The sequence below is a fragment of the Dermacentor albipictus genome, chromosome 5 (assembly GCF_038994185.2).
Source record: "Dermacentor albipictus isolate Rhodes 1998 colony chromosome 5, USDA_Dalb.pri_finalv2, whole genome shotgun sequence".
Taxonomy (NCBI): Eukaryota; Metazoa; Arthropoda; class Arachnida; order Ixodida; family Ixodidae; genus Dermacentor; species Dermacentor albipictus.
The window spans coordinates 142605659-142624441 of NC_091825.1; the positions used below are offsets into that span (position 1 = coordinate 142605659).

Sequence of the window (18783 nt, forward strand, 5' to 3'; positions counted from 1 at the left end):
GTGTTGGAGCTATGGTCATGAAGAAAGACAACCTAGAATTTCTCTGCTTTCTTGCAAGAAAGAGGCTATTTGTAGAATTCATTCTTTTCAGACATTTTTGTCTGAATGTATTTGTAGCATTTATTAGGTACTTACACGTCTGTCGACAGAAAGGAGGTCATACCCACAATCATTTGGGTACGACCTTCTTAGTGTGAGGTCGCGAGTTTGATTCCTGGCCATGGTAGCCATGTTCCAGTGGCAGCAGAATGCAGAAATGCTTGTCTGCTTAGAGTTAGGTGGTAGAAATTAATGGACGTCTCATTATGGCATCTCTTATACCCGTGCATTGCTTGGGGCATTACACACTGTAACTTGATTTATATTTAGAAAAATAATAGTTGAGGTAGGTGGAAAAGTTATTCATGGCAAGAAAATGGTGCTTTCTGCATGCTGGTGCTTTTTGCCGCTCGTGGGCGTGCACTGTCATTTTCGCTTCTCGAACCACTGAGACCACACTTTTTCAGGATATTAATCAGAATACAGTCCCAGGAATTTCATGAGCCTTCTTGCAAACTCCTATGTGCTCTCTTTGCATTTGGCATGGGCACTGTCATACAGTGCTTGTATGTATTTCTGATCCAGGGATGTTGTAGCTGCCTTGGAGCGAAAGGAGAAGTACGACTTTGACTGGGCCTACTACGTGGTGAGTACCTGGGAGTGCAGTGAGTGTGCTCCGATGTTTTCATGCATACCACATGGGCTCACTAGTAGATTGTGTTCGAGCAAGGAGTAGCTGTGCGATATTCGTGAAGCTTTTTTCAAGCAGCATGTGATGACATACTGTGAGTAGCGGTGCCGGAGCACACTGCAAAGGAAAGAGCACTAAATATGGTTGCCAGCTTTTGCTTTGAATTCACTGCCTTAATACACAAGCTTGACAGGCATTTTTGAATTTCGCCCCCATAAAAATAAGGCCTCTGTGACCAGGGTTTGTTCCTGCAACCTCATGCTTAGCAGCGTAATGCCAAAGTCACTAAGCAACCATGCCGGTTATCGATGTAAATTAGCATTGCATAGTCTCTCAGAGAAGTTCAGATTGTTGCTTGATTTACAGGCTGCATGCCTAGGCTCTGTTGAAATTTACCATTTTCACATGTTACTGTGCCTTTGCAAACTTCTTTTTTATGCAAAACTTTGCCCTGCAGCATAAAACATTTAAACTTTTAAAGATGATTGCATTTGGAAGTTATATAGAAAGCGCTCCTTTGACCAATTAACACTGTGTTCCACTATGATGCTGTTTCCATAGCTCAATGATTTACAGTGCTCAGCTTATGAAGATTTCTTTTTAATTGGTTGTTACTTTAAGATGGTGCCCCTCTAGTGACTTGTGTGTGCAGGTGGATCGTTCACAGGCAGAACACTTTCGACGGCTGGCGCTGGTGTTGGAGCAACTTGGTGTGGGTTGGTCAGACCGAGTGCAGCATGTGCCTTTTGGTCGCATCCGGGGCGTCAGCAGCCGCAAAGGCATCGGCGAGGGAATGTTGCTGGATGACTTGTTGAACGAAGCTGTTCATCGTGCCCGCCAGTCCATGGATCAGGCACCCAGTATGTAGCCTTCTCAAGCTACAAAATTAAAGGCAAAGTGGTGGCACAGCTACACGCAGATGTCGCCTTTAGGTGCGGCTTCACAGCATTGGGAGGTGCATTGTCGTTAAGCTGCACCATATTTCTATACAAATTAGCAAAATGAATTGACCATCTATTTGTAAGGATGGTTCATTAGCCAAAGTGGGGAAGCAGTGAAAAATGTGGTCATTTACTAAATAATTGTTTCTAGAGCTTTGCTTTGTGCAAAAAATTACCCTTACTAAAGTTCGAACATATGCTGTTATTTGCTCTGATTGCAGCCGTCGATTACTTTTTCTTTCATACCTGGGGTTTTGATGGCGACAATGGTTGTATGAGTCAAATGCAGTATATCACTAGATCCGCAGCAATTGTGGGTTTGAGGGTCTTACTTATTTGTTTGACTCTACTGCTGTGCTCAGTGATAAACATGGGGCTTATTTGAAGCTAAGTGTTGTGGTGCGTACTAAAGTTTTGATAGTGTGTGCATCTGGTCTTGCTGCCATATGGCGGTGTCAGCCATGGGGCACCACACATTTCATGTGCCTTGGAACTTCAAGGTCCTATCGATGACTTGCACATGACATCATGGTGCTGTATTGAAGTGCCACTCACAGCCCCACAGCGCTGCTAGTGTGCAGACTGGCTACATGTGGTTCAACATTACAGCCTCAGTGACATCAGTGCAAGTGATATTAGAGCACATGATAGCGTGTACAACTTGTATCATGTACAGAAAATGACACAAACTTATGGCCACTGAGTGGGTTTTAGTTTAGTGTTACACCTGTCAGGCTATATTTGAAGCAGTAGCTTAGCGCAAATAAAACCACAAACACAAGGAAGACAGACAAGGCTGTATCGAGTCGCCTGGCAGCGCGATGTAAGTTCCTGACTCAATGCATGCACAACCTTTTGGGCAGTGCAACAGGTGTGATACACTTACACTTTGTGGTTGCCAAATTCTGGATGCATTAATATTGATTCTGCAGCCTGTTACCACCAAAGTAAACAAAGATGGGTGAGAGTTTCTATAGGCTCTTGAATTACCACATTTTATATATCAAAATTTTAATAAATTGCATTGTTTTCCCACTTTATTTTTCAAGTTCGATACATAAGGTTTTGACTGCATTTAAAAAGTAAGTGGCAGAACACACCTCGTGATGACTGTCGATGGTAATGCATTTAGCATTGAATCAATATGGTGACAAAACATATTGCCACCATCGAAACAAGTTATGTACGAGGCATGTACTGCAGCGGGATTCCTCTTTCAGGCTTCCCTAAGTACAGTGCTCACGGATTGAAATAGGACACGGAGCATTTAGTAGAACCCTACATATGTGCAAAGTACGCGAGAGCACCGTGTCATGTCACTAGGAATTTGGTCACCAAGCGTGACGAGGACTCCGATGTAAGCGTACGCGCCAAAATTATGTCGATGTGACGCGAACTGCAGCCGGTTGAAACGAAAGTACCTATGCGCATTACTTAGCCCTAAATTTACGCGTTTCATTCCGTGAGCACTGTACACTCGGTGCCATCTAGTGCCACCGCTGTGAAGCCTGCACATGGTCTCCGAAATGCATGGCATGCCGATGCGTGCGAACGCTGAGAAACGCATTATGTCAACCACGTTCCTCTCTCGTGCTTCTTTCTGGACACACTGCACCATCTAATGGTACTGCCGAGAAGTCCACACACGGCCTCCGAGACGAGAAGCATGGTGCGCTGATGTAAGCGAACACTGATAATTGCTCCCTTACTTGCCACATACTCGGTGGCACATGCTCAGAGACTCAAGTTGGTGAGAGGTTCAGTGAAGAGCAGCACACGCACAGTGCATTCATGGCACAGCTCGCTAAAACCTTGGCACGAAAGGAGTTCATTCAAAGCACCCCAGTGCATTTGTGCCACAGCCTGCTAACCCGTTGGCTCGCTGTCCTGGATGTACCCTTGTGAAATGGGCTTGATTACACTCAGCATCGAAGAAATTTAAGAGAGTTTTTGTCATTGTAAAGCGGCACATTCCCAGTGGCACATACCTAGTTACCCAAGTGCCTATAAATTAGGTGAGTGAACATTTTGAGCAAGACAAGACAGCTCAAGGAACAGCTAGGAACAGCTTGTGTAGTAGAGGATTGTGTTCTTTTTTTCTTTCCCCCACATTATGAACTACTCAACAGAGTAGTTGATAATGGGAATGACTACCATGTTGAAATGAAAGGTGCACAATGGTTTTTTGCAGCGACGCGGGTGAAGGAGGAGATGAATGCCCAGTTTGTGGCGGAACAGCTAGGGCTGGCAGCCGTGGTAGTGAATTTTCTTCGTGGTCGGCGAAACCGGGACATCACTTTCGACTGGCATCAGGCACTGCACGCAGCTGGTGACTCAGGTGTTTCACTGCAGTATGCACATGCCAGGCTGTGTAGGTAAGTCCTGCCTCTCAGGTGCCTCAGACGATGTGCAACTTTTCTGGCTATTAGTGTTTCGTTTGTCTTGAATGTATGCGGGAATGTTTAATGGCAAATTTAATATCCTGTCATTCATCTTAGTCCTTGGATCATGCAGTTGCTGTTCACTACCTTGAATAATATATTCTGGTAATTTAAAAAAAAAGTAATCTACACTGACATCATAATGGATGACAAAGGGGTCTAAAAAATGTGGCTGTCATCTCCTTGCCAAATTAGAAACTGGACCAGTGATACAAAGCCAGCCAGTATAATTACAAAGAGGCTTATATGACACCTGGCAACTATTATAGAACTATTCTTTTCATATTTAAATTTTGGTGCCTTTGGTATTGCGGTGGTATGGTCTGCATGAGGCTAGGGCTGAAGGCAAGCTTCAGATCTAGCCACACACAGTCCTTCTGTAGTACTCCCCAGCCCCTAGTGCGTGTAATTGCAGCTACATTGTGTTCGGGTGAGTAAATCCTCCAGCGGTATCAACTATAACAATTTTTACTGCTGCGAGCAATAAGTAACACTTGCAAAAGGAAAGTCTACTCTGTAATAGGTAATAAACAGGCTTGCCTCGTTGCGTGTGATAGTCAGGCAACGAAGTCACTCATGGGTTGTGGCAGGTATCCATTAGATTCAGGCATGTACCCAGGATTATGTTTTGTGTGTGTGTGGGGGGGGGGGGGGCAACCCAAGGTAACTTTTCTATGCAAATGAGGGGTGGGGGGACCTATACTATTGCAAATATGAATAACGTCCACCATTCGCCATAAAGACGCATAAACCCACAAAATAGTAATGAAATAAGATGTACTTTTCAGGTAGGCCTGCGAGCTACACCTCTCCTTTACTTGGCAAACAAAAAAACACATCAAATGGACTCACACAGGAAGAACACTTCCAAGAAAGAACAAGTAAGCAAGCGAAAGTGTAAAATAAAAATTTCAGTTGTAGAATACAACATTAAAAAAAAAAACGGCAGTTAGGAACCAGGGCACACGGATCACGCGGGATTGTGTTACTCTGCCAGCCAATCACAGAAGCAAACAAAATCATCGTCATGTGGCCTTTGCAAAATGGCATCGTACTTGATAGCTCTGGAGCGTCCACAGTTCTTGAAGAGTCTTTTCATCGGCGGAAGCAATGAGGTGTGCGAAAGACATGGACATAGTGTATGGAGTCTGAGCATTTAACTCTACAAAAGTCTGCAGTGTAGTTCATTTAACTGCTTAGCTGGTTTTACTCATGAAACTTCACTACCAACCAAAGTGAAAATTGACAATAAATAGTTGCAGCGAAGCAAGCATTTTGTTTTAGTTCAATAAAGAATTAGGCTTTCGCCATTCTGCTACAAGAGGCGAAGGAAAACGTATAAAATTATGCGCTAATTTAATTTTTGTGGTTACCACTTTATTTGGGTACCAAGAAAAGTTTGAAGTACGAATTATTTGCAGCCTCGAGGAGGAACATTGGCTGGTGGTTGTGAGGGCATGGACAGGACTTCACTGCAGACTTAAGTTGTATCCTACTATAGTAGTGTTTTTTGAATTAGCTCTGGAAGAATTATAAAGAAACATATATTTGGCACAGCGGTGGCGTAGAGGTAGAACACCAGCCTCGCGTGCAAGAGGTCCGTGGTTCGAATCCCGGTGCCGGCAATTTTCCACCGGATTAAAAAAAAAAAAAAATCCGCGTGTTGATAAAATTGCACAAACAGGCCTGGAGTGTGGCCTGATCCCGGTGACCAGAACCGGTAACGCACTCCCTCACCAGAGCAGGATTGGCCACCCTGGTGCAGTATTTGGCCACAACCTCCTATATGAACACAACAATCAAACCCCGGCCCTCAGTCCCCAGCAGCTGCGCAGCAACTGACCACGGCGGCAATCAGACCTGCGACGCAGCAGAGGGCGCTAAGAATCACTGGCTCCGGACAGGCCGCCATTGGAATATGAACCTGGCAACGTTTAACACTAAAACGTTATCTAGTGAAGCGAGTCTAGCAGTTCTATTGGAGGAATTAGAGGGCAGTAAATGGGATATAATAGCGCTCAGTGAAGTTAGGAGGCCAAAAGAAGCATATACAGTGCTAAAAAGCGGGCACGTCCTGTGCTACCGGGGCTTAGCGGAGAGAAGAGAACTAGGAGTTGGATTCCTGATTAATAAGAATATAGCCTATAACATACAGGAATTCTATAGCCTTAACGAGAGGGTGGCAGGTCTTGTTGTGAAACTTAATAAGAGGTACAAAATGAAGATTGTACAGGTCTACGCCCCTACATCCAGTCATGATGACCAGGAAGTCGAAAGCTTCTATAAAACGTGGAATCGGCGATGGATAGATTGAAAACCAAATACACTACACTAATGGGCGACTTTAATGCCAAGGTAGACAAGAAGCAGGCTGGAGACAAAGCAGTGGGGGAATATGGCATAGGCACTAGGAATAGCAGGGGAGAGTTATTAGTAAAGTTTGCGGAACGGAATAATATGAGGATAATGAATACCTTCTTCCGCAAGCGGGATAGCCGAAAGTGGACGTGGAGGAGCCCGAACGGCGAGACTAGAAATGAAATAGACTTCATACTCTGCGCTAACCCTGGCATCATACAAGATGTGGACGTGCTCGGCAAGGTGCGTTGCAGTGACCACAGGATGGTAAGAACTCGAATTAGCCTAGACCTGAGAAGGGAACGGAAGAAACTGGTACATAAGAAGCCGATCAATGAGTTAGCGGTAAGAGGGAAAATAGAGGAATTCCAGATCAAGCTACAACAGGTACTCGGATTTAACTCAGGAAGAGGACCTTAGTGTTGAAGCAATGAACGACAATCTTGTGGGCATCATTAAGGAGTGTGCAATGGAAGTCGGTGGCAACTCCGTTAGGCAGGATACCAGTAAACTATCACAGGAGACGAAAGATCTGATCAAGAAACGCCAATGTATGAAAGCCTCTAACCCTACAGCTAGAATAGAACTGGCAGAACTTTCGAAGTTAATCAACAAGCGTAAGACAGCTGACATAAGGAAGTATAATATGGATAGAATTGAACATGCTCTCAGGAACGGAGGAAGCCTAAAGACAGTGAAGAAGAAACTAGGAATTGGCAAGAATCAGATGTATGCGTTAAGAGACAAAGCCGGCAATATCATAACTAATATGGATGAGATAGTTCAAGTGGCTGAGGAGTTCTATAGAGATTTATACAGTACCAGTGGCACCCACGACGATAATGGAGGAGAAAATAGTCTAGAGGAATTCGAAATCCCAAAGGTAACGCCGGAAGAAGTAAAGAAAGCCTTAGGAGATATGCAAAGGGGGAAGGCAGCTGGGGAGGATCAGGTAACAGCAGATTTGTTGAAGGATGGTGGGCAGATTGCTCTAGAGAAACTGGCCACCCTGTATACGCAATGCCTCATGACCTCGAGCGTACCGGAATCTTGGAAGAACGCTAACATAATTCTAATCCATAAGAAAGGGGACGCCAAAGACTTGAAAAATTATAGACCAATCAGCTTACTGTCCGTTGCCTACAAACTATTTACTAAGGTAATCGCAAATAGAATCAGGAACACCTTAGACTTCTGTCAAGCAAAGGACCAGGCAGGATTCCGTAAAGGCTACTCAACAATAGATCATATTCACACTATCAATCAGGTGATAGAGAAATGTGCGGAATATAACCAACCCTTATATATAGCTTTCATTGATTACGAGAAAGCGTTTGATTCTGTCGAAACCTCAGCAGTCATGGAGGCATTACGGAATCAGGGTGTAGACGAGCCGTATGTAAAAATACTGAAAGATATCTATAGCGGCTCCACAGCCACTGTAGTCCTCCATAAAGAAAGCAACAAAATCCCAATAAAGGAAGGCATCAGACAGGGAGATACGATCTCTCCAATGCTATTCACAGCGTGTTTACAGGAGGTGTTCAGAGACCTGGATTGGGAAGAATTGGGGATAAAAGTTAATGGAGAATACCTTAGTAACTTGCGATTCGCTGATGATATTGCCTTGCTTAGTAACTCAGGGGACCAATTGCAATGCATGCTCACTGACCTGAAGAGGCAAAGCAGAAGAGTGGGTTTAAAAATTAATCTGCGGAAAACTAAAGTAATGTTTAACAGTCTCGGAAGAGAACAGAAATTTACAATAGGCAGCGAGGCACTGGAAGTAGTAAGGGAATACATCTACTTAGGGCAGGTAGTGACGGCAAATCCGGATCATGAGACAGAAATATTCAGAAGAATAAGAATGGGCTGGGGTGCGTTTGGCAGGCATTCTCAGATCATGAACAGCAGGTTGCCATTATCCCTCAAGAGGAAAGTGTATAATAGCTGCGTCTTACCAGTACTCACCTACAGGGCAGAAACCTGGAGGCTTACGAAAAGCGTTCTACTGAAATTGAGGACGACGCAACGAGCTATGGAAAGAAGAATGATAGGTGTAACGTTAAGGGATAAGAAAAGAGCAGATTGGGTGAGGGAACAAACGCGAGTTAATGACATCTTAGTTGAAATCAAGAAAAAGAAATGGGCATGGGCAGGACATGTAATGAAGAGGGAGGATAACCGATGGTCATTAAGGGTTACGGACTGGATTCCAAGGGAAGGGAAGCGTAGCAGGGGGCGGCAGAAAGTTAGGTGGGCGGATGAGATAAAGAAGTTTGCAGGGACGGCATGGCGACAATTAGTACATGACCGGGGTTGTTGGATAAGTATGGGAGAGGCCTTTGCCCTGCAGTGGGCGTAACCAGGCTGATGATGATGATGATGATATATTTGCAGAACAGTCACAGTTCTTTTGCATTCCTCATTTACTGCTCTACCAAGTAGCAAAAGCGACTCGTATTGTTATTTGGGAAGTTGCATAACAATGTGTGGCCACCAGTCGCGTACAACCACATATCGCAGAGGATGCTGTGATTCTAAACGTACTGTATCCACGGCGGAAGGTTATAAAAACACCCATATAAGCACAGCAGAGAAGTGGCTACGTCAGACGGTGCGACTGATAACTAACTGTACAAGCATCATTCAACACACACGGAATTGTTCTCTACTTTCGGCGGCATTTTCTCTACTTCCTTTTTAAGTAAAAAGATGTTGATCTATAAACATTTTCATAAACAACGGTTAAATTTGTTAATTTTTGCTTTTCCTTCCTGTTTCGCTTGGCTCTTTCCCTTAGTAGATCACTTTATTTCTCAACACCTTGTGACTCTTGTTTCCAGTTGAAAATTTTGCACGAAAAGCCAGACGAGGTAACAGGTAACAGTAATATTGCTTATGGGTTTAAGGGTTATTGCAGGGTTTGATGATAAATGCTGTTTCGCATCATTTTATTTTCCACCTTATCTAAGCCATATCGTGGGTATATGGTTTGGAGGATCTGCCAGCGTCGTGGCGAGCCGTCACTCGAGGAAATAATGAAGCAAAAGGAAAATTTTAACGCAGTTGGTGTTTTCTCCAGCCGCAACTCGTTCCACGAGCATGCAGACCAGCTGACTAAGAACCGAATCCCTTGCCTGCTCCCTGGATCAGTCTGAACAAAAAAGGTTGAACTAACAAAGCAATAGCGATGCACGCAACCGTTGAATAGATGGCGACAACTGAACGCATGTCGAGTTAATCGTGCGGGCACCGAACCTATGAGAAAATTGGCCTTCACAGACCAAGAGATGCCGATAACTATACCACCATCCAAAAGGAGTGAAAAGGAGTGAAGGCAGCGAAATGTTGACCGCTGAATAGCTTTCAAGTCTCAACATTGATTTGGCAGCGCTTTAGGAATGTGTGAGGAGTGGTGGCGTAAGCGGGGAGGGGAGGTATGCTGCTTGATTTCCGCCCCCCCATCCCCGGTACGTGCCTGGTTAGGTTGTTGTTCAGGTTCGAGGTTGAGGCAAAAGAGAGAGTGTCTCCTCCGGTGACCTTTTTTTTTATACCTTTTTACCTTCGCGGAAGGAATGTCCTCCTCGTGCATCGAATACCTTTCCAGTGAGTCGGGGGTGTATTGTCCACAACAGCAGCTTTGTGAGAGCTGAGGGAGAACTGGGAGAGGGCATAGTGCTCCTTCCCCGTATCTACACCGGCAATGTGCAAGCGCAACAACGTGAGCGCACGGGAGGAAATAGACTTGTGTGCTCCCCACAATGTAAAATTTTAATTAAAAAAGTTCGCTATTCACATATCTTTAACATCTTCCATAAAGTACATGTACAGGTGGCACAAAACCTAACCATTAGAATGTGACCTTGCAATCTAATCTGTATGCTTCAGCTTCACAGAACCTCTCATGAATTACAACACCAGGTTGAGCTCACCATTTTCCCCAATTTCTTCTAGCTTATTCCAGTTTTACTTTTTTTTTTATTATTTTCATGTAACTACCACCTTGAGAAAATCCTTCAACTTGCATTCAGGCCCCTGCGTCTACCATATTATGACTTTCTTTCTCGATTTTGCGTTTTGAAATGCGGTGAGCTCAGCCACTAGGCAACTAAGAACTGCCACGAAGCCAATTTTTCTGTACTAAGGACACTGCAGGTGCACTTGCACAGAAGAGAGCGCGGTTTGTGAGAAAGTGACAGTGCAAAAAAAGAAAGAGGTCATAACGCGAAGTGGTCAACGGTTGGTTGCCTTGCTGTAATGCTTGTGTGCTAGGTGTCATCTGAAGAAACATAGCATGCCTTGGAGTGCATGCAACTCCCCGTCACCTGACAAAGCATCACCCACTTCGCAGTTCACTTAAACCACTTTAGAACAACATCTTGCATTATGAAACCCATTGCTGACTTGGTGTATCATGTCATTCGTTCATTTTCTTCATCTGTACTGTTCATCTTGGGCCAAATCATGGGCTTGTGTATGTGTTTTGAACACATTTTACATGCATGTGTCAGGACTCCATATAGTGTGCGGCGCAATCTGTCCTTGCCTTTTGTCTTATTGCTCCAGTGTGTGTAGGACTATGCGTGGACTTCATTTACTCCCTTAACTGACTCATTTCCAAAATTTCAGGACCTGTTTCAATATTATCTATTTTACAATATTTTTACTATTTTTATTAGTATTGCATGAAAAGGAGTTTCTGTCACCATTGTAGATGGCTCGATCTCTTCCTTTTACTTTCATTTCTGTAAAAGAATATACAGTGGGCGATTTTTTATTGTGCCCAAGCGGACCACGGTGCATGCACAGGCTTATTCTCACTGGGCAGAAGACCACACGTAATACTGTGCAGTGGCCTTTTACTTATTCATTACTGTGATTGCATCAATTGTTCTTAGCTAGCCTTATAATTGTAATGTCTTGTTTCTTTTTCTTAACTGGACAGAGCCCCTCTTTGTGTTATATCATGTATCGTGCCACTTGTACTCGTGTAAGTGGTACAAGTGATACATGTAAGTGATGTAAGTGTGGAAGCTTGATGCCCACAGCACTAGCTGCTGCGTAAAATGCTCAGAGTTCTGTAAAGTCTGTTTTGTGGTGTTTCGTAGAATTCATGATGTTTGCTAGTTCTGTGCCATGAAATTAAAATTTGGAGGGTATTGTATCTCATTGGGGATGAGTTCATGGGATGTACACGCTTAAAGTGTGTATGTGGTGTGTATGTGTATGTAGTGTGTACTGGCGCATATATTGTAATAACATAATGCTCTTTGAAGGCGTAGCATATAGAGTGGAGCCTGTGTAAAGTATTTAATGTGATATTGAAATACTTGCACTATCCTACTGTGCAGCATAATTCTTTTTGATGTCGAAGACCATCACTAGAATAGGCATGTTGCCTTTCTGACATTGATAACACATGGTTAATGAGAGTGACAGTGAGCTGTTACATCAGTGTATCAGCTGTTGCAATACGTTTGGCTGAGTCCATGAAGCACTGTACTAGAGAACTGTGGCAGCCAGCCAAATGCACCCCTTTTTCCAGCCTTGAGGAGAAGGCTGGGCTGCCAGTAGAAGCAGAAGCTGCAGTGGATCTCCTGCAAGAATCTTGTGCACTCGCTCTGGCTCTCCAGGTAGCCAGGTGAGGCCTGCACCTCCATCCATGTTGCTTTATTATTAGAGCTGCTCTGTATGTCTTATTAAGGCATTTACTGTAATAGGACACCCCAGGAGTGCTTTGTGTACTGTCTAAATGCTAAGCATCAATGTGGAGTGAGGTAGCTGCAGTTTTGCACATTGTCTGGTGAACCTTTTGTCTGGTATGAGTCACACAAAAATATGCTAAAATCATGAGTGCATAAAATGATCTATTCAGTATATTTGAGTGTTAGATCATAATAGTCCACCATTGCTTCATAATTGTGCTGAGCACAGCATAGAGCCCAAAGGAAGTGACAAGGTTTATGATGCAAGAGCTTGCATTATTATTCTTATGCCTTCTCTTAGTCCTCATGCATGCTGTGCAGTAGACAACAATTAAGTCAAATTAGAGGCCCTTTAGCACCCCAAAGCAACAAACAGGCTATGAGAGACAACATAGTCAGGTTCTATGTGTTAGGTTTGGCCACCCGGGGTTCTTTAACATGCACCTTTAACATGCAACAAGTGTTTTTGTATTCCACCTTCATCAGAATGCAGCCATCTCAGCTGGAAATCGAACTTATGCCCTCATGCTTAGCAGCACAAATGCTGTGTACAATTGTAACAGTACAACCGATGCCCCATTATAACTTGAATATGCTTTGAGCACCTGAAATGTTCCAGCTGCAGATGGCACTGATGTTTGCCAATGACAGGGGCAATGCAATTGCTTAGTTGCTCTGTCACCTTTTCAAAATCACAGATGTGTCATTTTCATGGCCCAGTACATTTTCAGTCAAAGCTGATAGAAGTGCATCTTCTGTGTATGTGTAAAGTCTGATGGCAGCTGTACATCAGCTTGCCTGCACATATCTGAAACTACATTCAACCTTGTGCATGCATTCTGGTGGGATGTTCAGGAAACTTGCACTTCAGCAGTCACAAGAAGCACTGATTTCACACGATTTCATGTGAAATATTTTGTCGGCTCCTTGCAGATTTGAAGAGGTTGTATGCAGCGCAGTTGACCAGCTGGAGCCCTGCATTGTGGCACAGTACCTGTTCGCTCTTAGGTACGTATCCTATCCCGTATTGTCGTGGCTACTGGCTTCCTTGCAGACGACACCATGGATGAACTGACCATACTTTCACATGCCAAAGCAGGACCGATGGTGTAAACACATTGGAGCGCTGCAATCTTCCACTCACTGCTTTCGGCTAACAGCACCAGCCACTCCTTTTTGCTGCACACGTTTCAATTCAATGAGCGACTTGAATTGGAAAGGTAGTAGTTGCATGACTAAGGCGCTTTGCCGTCAGCATACAGTCTGCTGCCCTTACAACGGATCTGCACACAACATACTTTCAGATAAAACAGAGCATTCTTCTTTCAGAATTTATTTCAGAATTTGTTCATTAGTAAAAATACAAAAATATTACAGGTGCGTAGTATACATAAAGAGGTCCCATAGTCAAAGACTTACGGGATCTCCTGTTAAAGGCACTTATGATGGTATACGATGTTCAAAGCAACACTAGCATAGATGAGAGCTAAGAGTAATATAGAAACATGTTTATAGCATATGAGTAATAACAACACTTGTTAACAGCATGACAGCATAAAAAACAGAATAAAATTAGAAAACAAAAAAACGGACACTATCGGTAAGTATGTATTATGAATGCTTTTAGGGTCCCCTTTAAGTTGGTATAAATATCTTGCATTTTTGATTATGGCTGATAGAGTATTCCAAAGCAATATTGAGGAAAATTCCTCAGTCTGTTTACCATAGTTGGTATGCACTTTAGATAGAAGGAAATTACTATTGAGTGCAAATCTAGTGTGACTATGAGCTATCAGGTCACAAGGTGAGGAGCAGATCGATGGTAGCTCCTTAGTCAAATATTTATAGAATAAAATTCCTAGATTATATTTGGTGAGTTCTGAAATGGTTAGGATGTTGTTTTCATGTAGTAGTGATTTTCCATTTGCAAAGCGTGAACTGCTCGTAACAGTTCTTATGAATTGCTTCTGGATTACCTGGAGGGATGCCAAGTGAGTGTTATATGTGTTACCCCAGCATATTATGCCGTAATTAATGTGATAGTGAATGAATGAGTGGTATAGCGAGATTAATGCGTCATGTGTAAAGTAGGGACGAGTTTTAATTAGAACGTGAATACCGTATGCTATTTTCTTTCTTATGTGAGAAATGTGGTCTTTATATTTCAAGTTACAGTCAAGAGAAATCCCAAGGAAAGATGAGCATGAACTGGGAGAAATAGAGTCTGATCCAAAAGTTAAAGATTTGCAGAAATGTTATTGCACTATTAATGCAATAAATTCTGCTTTTAATGGATCCGGCTTTAACTACAGCTACAGTGGACACAATATTGGACAAATATTGTCTAGAGGAGGCGTATACAATGTACTTCGCAGCAGCGATGCATGCGTGTGGCAGTGGCAACTTTTTCCGGCCGCTTGCGAAAAGTGTGAGAATACACTTGGAATGAAGACATGAGTGGCAAGCTTCCAATAACAGCATGCCATACAAAGCACTACTGGCAACAGAGAGTTTTCGGAACGGCCAGGCAGGTGGATCGCTGCCACCCACCACTGTCAGCTCAGTGTCGAGGGTACCGCGATGCCCAAACTGCTTCACTTCGAAGCAGTGGCTTACAGCACTTCAAAAACAACCACCAACGATCCAAAAGTGCATCATCTTGAGAACACCTTATTTCTGCTTGCATCAATTCACACACTAAAGTAGATAGATTACACCTATTCACGGCGTACAAGCTACGTAGGGTGGTGATCAAGCTGTCGTGTGTATAGTGCAGTGCAGTGTGACAGCCGGATGTAGGCTATGAGCATATCACAGCCCTTGCTCATGCTAGAGGTTCGACAGTTGTTGCGTGTCACGAAACATTAAAATAAGACATCAGCTTCTTCTATAAACCATTGACTTTTGTGAAAAATAAACCGTAGCGGCTGCTTGTGCCATCGGTGATGGCAACGCAGCCGGGCCGGCTTGCTAGCATGGAGGGGAGCTGGACACATCGATAGAAATATCCTGCTAGTAACAGCGCAAAATGTAGACAAGAGACGAGACAAAAAGACACCACAAGCGCTGTCTTTCAACAACATTTATTCCGAAAGAAACACCACTTCTTATAACCATTGCCCACACGTGTCGCAGTCACGTGATCGCACATCATGTGAAACATGCACTTTTTCTTTTTTGCACTCAAGATAGTGGTTGCACATGCAAAAGCTCAAGTTCTTTTTTTGTCAGTAACAAGGACGGCGTGCTAACGCATTGGTCACGAAGTCTGGTAATCTCGGCTGCCTCAATTATCTCCCGGAAAGACAGTTGTTGAAAGACAGCGCTTGTGGTGTCTTCTTGTCTCGTCTCTCGTCTACATTTTGCGCTGTTACTAGCAGGATGGAAAACCAACAAGCCCAAGCTACTATTCTAGAGATAGAAATATTGTTTAAACCCATTTTCACCTGACATGAAAATCGGGAAAACCGTAATTTGTCTGCCGCTATGATTACTGCGTAAATTATTTTTACTTACTTATCTTACATTTAATTTTTTAGTTGTTCTTGTGATTGTCTCCAGGTTCCAGTAAACAAGCAGTCGACAGCAGTATATTAGAAGTTTTGTCTTTTCAAAACATGCTGGGCAGATCTAATTTAGGATGGAATGGGCTTTGGATAAAACAGACTTTCTAATCGGATTATTACGGTTCATTGTAACAAGTGTTGACTGTGTTGGTATCTTCTGCTGAAAATCCCAATGATGACCTGGCTTTCAGACATGTAGTGAATCTCTTCACACAGACCAAGTGAGCACCACAGGAACAGGTGGTCCCGTGATATGCAACCTCCAATCTCACATCACGATTCGGTCTGTTGTGTGAATCCAGCTTAAAGCACCCAACATGTGCACATTGGCTGCTGCCACTGTGCACATTTTGTTCGGGGGTATGTTAGAATCGGGGCAAATATTGTGAAATGAATCAGCGGTGTGTTTTGGAGCTTTTTCTGAATCTCATTTAATTTGAATCGCTGGATAATTGACAAATTTTGTCGGTACCATCAGGGTTGAATTAGCGGAAGTTGACTGTATTAGTGTGTAGTTTGGTTTTATTTGCTTATGTGTATTATTTCTGATTTTTTCTTATTAATTAAAAAAAACGTTTGTTGCAGTTACAGTACAGGGGTATGTCTTATATGATGCAGTTGGACAAACCTATAATGTGTGCTTTTGTTAGAGGGCCTATTCTATTATTATTCTATTTTGTTAGAGGGCCTAGAGGGCTGTGGGGACAACGTCTAAGAATCCGAAGTCACAAATAGCCAGAAGGTCAAACGAAGGACACAAGAACAAACTTATGTTCATTGTTTGTCTATTCCATCATAAGACAAAGGAGGTCTATGTCATATATATTCATATATAACAGCCCCTGTACTATTATTGGGCACATGAGAGGCCCATCCCCTCCTTTCACCTACAGTTTACTGGTGTGAGACTGAAATTTGAAAATACTCGTAATGTTCATCTTCTCTAAGCGCTAAGTCTGTACAGTTTGTCAAAAAACTATTGTTGTTTCCATGCTATTATGCAGCCATGCCATTGGCCGAGCCACCAAGGAGCTTCCTGTCAAGAGCCAAGGACTGTTCATAGCACAGGTGATGCACCTATCAAGTGTCAACCAGCACTTTTATGTGTGTACTATGTTTAGCTTGCAACAAAAGAATTGTGGGTTGAGAAGCAGGCAAAGAGCTGCAATAACAGCACGAGGACCATGGCTTCCTCACATGTGCACCCGGCAAACTTTCCATACTTTCTGTACGCACCCCCTGTCCCACTTCTTCTCAAAACAGAAGAGAGAGAGAGAGGAATAAATATTGGGTGCAAAGGCTTAAGAAACCATCATGTACTGTATTGGAACATTAGCTGCATACAGCTGAACCGATGTCCCAGTAGTATGGGAACGCCCAGTGGCATTCCCACAATGCCTGTGTGGCAATACTGCCAGGCATGCATTTTTTTTAACTTTTCGCCAGGCGTCAGCTTCATCTTATGGCTCCCGTTATCAGGTTATCAATATGGTGCAAGGCGCACTTACTCTATCTGAAATGTCTTGAACATTATCACCATTTTGACAGCAAGACAGGCATGCCTTATCAGGTTTCGTGCACGTCACAAATACTGCTGTACAATCTTAAGTTTATGTGAACACTGGCAATTGCTCTGGAATGTATGGCGATGCATGTATAAATATTGAACCGATTTGAAACATTAGGTTTGATTCAATAACTTGTCACATTTGCATTCAGTCAAAAGTTTGTCAAACAAAGAGCTAAATTTTTTTATTCCCTGTTCCTGGTGGTATTTGTGTATATTTACGGTCATTACACCATGACAATGTAAAAACATATAAAGCCAGAGCCTGTTCTGAATTGACAATGGCATAAATGTTGTTTTTGTAACTTCCTTTCTTAAGTTGGAGTGGAAGCTGTTGCTTGTACGACACTGTTATGTGAGCCTATACACTAAACAGTACAAATAGTTTTGTGGATGAAAAAGGAACCTGTTTCAATGACTTGCGTAGTAGACTTGCATCTTACAAAAAATATTGCTGCTGCATTTTTTAAATTAATGTGTTTGTACCTTTGAGGATATCTGATTATAGGAGACCTTTCTTGCAGGCGAGGCTTCTACTTTTCCATGCTGCAAGAGTGACACTTGCACAAGGGATGCGGCTCCTAGGTGTCGAGCCCCTGACAGCAATGTAGATAGTTATTAAAGTCAAGATGTTCAACTCATGCTGGCTCTGTATGACTCACAAGCTCTTACGCTGGTTTAACTTCAGCGTTGCGATAATAAAGGGATCATGCAACTTAGCCCAAGACATTCGTGATGTTCTGCTATCTAAACTAACTGATGAGCATTTTCATGCATTAGCAAACCACCAGAGCTTTTATCAGAAGCTTATCTTTTCTTCAATATGAAATCTTTCACACTTAGTTGACATAATAGGATGGCAATAACACAGCAAGTCACAATGTGCTTAAGACACTTAAAGGGGCAGGAAAGAAATGTTTAAGCAATTTATACGGGCAAAGTATTCTGTGACAAATCTAGCTTGATTGCTGGCTTGATTATCTGAAGATTGATTAATTACTGTTAGCTTGATTACTAGAAGAGAAAGTAAAGGTCAAAGTTCTATATTTCTAATTTCGCACCGAAGCCTCAGTGCCGGGGCATCATAGTGACATAACGGTTTTCAAAGTGAAGATTGCGAAGTTCAGTTTCTGGCTCTTTTAGAATGTGGTGGTGTTCATCTTTACCATTAACAAATCAACTAGGCCTGACCAGACACTGTCATAATCCATGATGTCACAGTGAAGTGGTGCAGGAACTTCCAAGGTGACACTGTTTGTTGTTAATTGCTTGAATGCTAATTACCTCAACGTCGACAGCCATTTCCTGTTTCTTGCATTTTTTCTTGCTTATCAAGGCTCGATACTATCACAGTATGATTGGCCTTCTTGGTCTTGTAAAAGGGTAATTTACTAATGCAGCTCAAATGTTTTTTTTTCCTTGGTGTCCCTTTAGCATGCCTAAGCAGTACAAAATTGTGGTAGGAAATCCCA

The 18783-nt window shown here is 42.9% G+C and overlaps 1 protein-coding gene across 3 annotated transcripts in view; it reads left to right on the plus strand.

The window, feature by feature from the left end:
- The window catches only part of ArgRS-m (arginyl-tRNA synthetase, mitochondrial), a 33059-nt gene extending 15028 nt beyond the window's left edge, over positions 1-18031 (plus strand). Inside the window, exons 11-17 of one of the 3 annotated variants that reach the window (XM_070539074.1) lie at positions 625-685; positions 1383-1590; positions 3863-4046; positions 11980-12114; positions 13112-13186; positions 16749-16812; positions 17836-18031. In XM_070539074.1, the coding sequence (XP_070395175.1) occupies positions 625-685; positions 1383-1590; positions 3863-4046; positions 11980-12114; positions 13112-13186; positions 16749-16812; positions 17836-17922 (814 nt within the window). In that variant the 3' untranslated portion in view covers positions 17923-18031. The remainder of the gene's footprint in view (positions 1-624; positions 686-1382; positions 1591-3862; positions 4047-11979; positions 12115-13111; positions 13187-16748; positions 16813-17835) is intronic. The other 2 variants (XM_070539075.1, XM_070539076.1) reach the window with 2 other exon arrangements.
- The last annotated feature ends 752 nt before the right edge of the window (positions 18032-18783 follow it).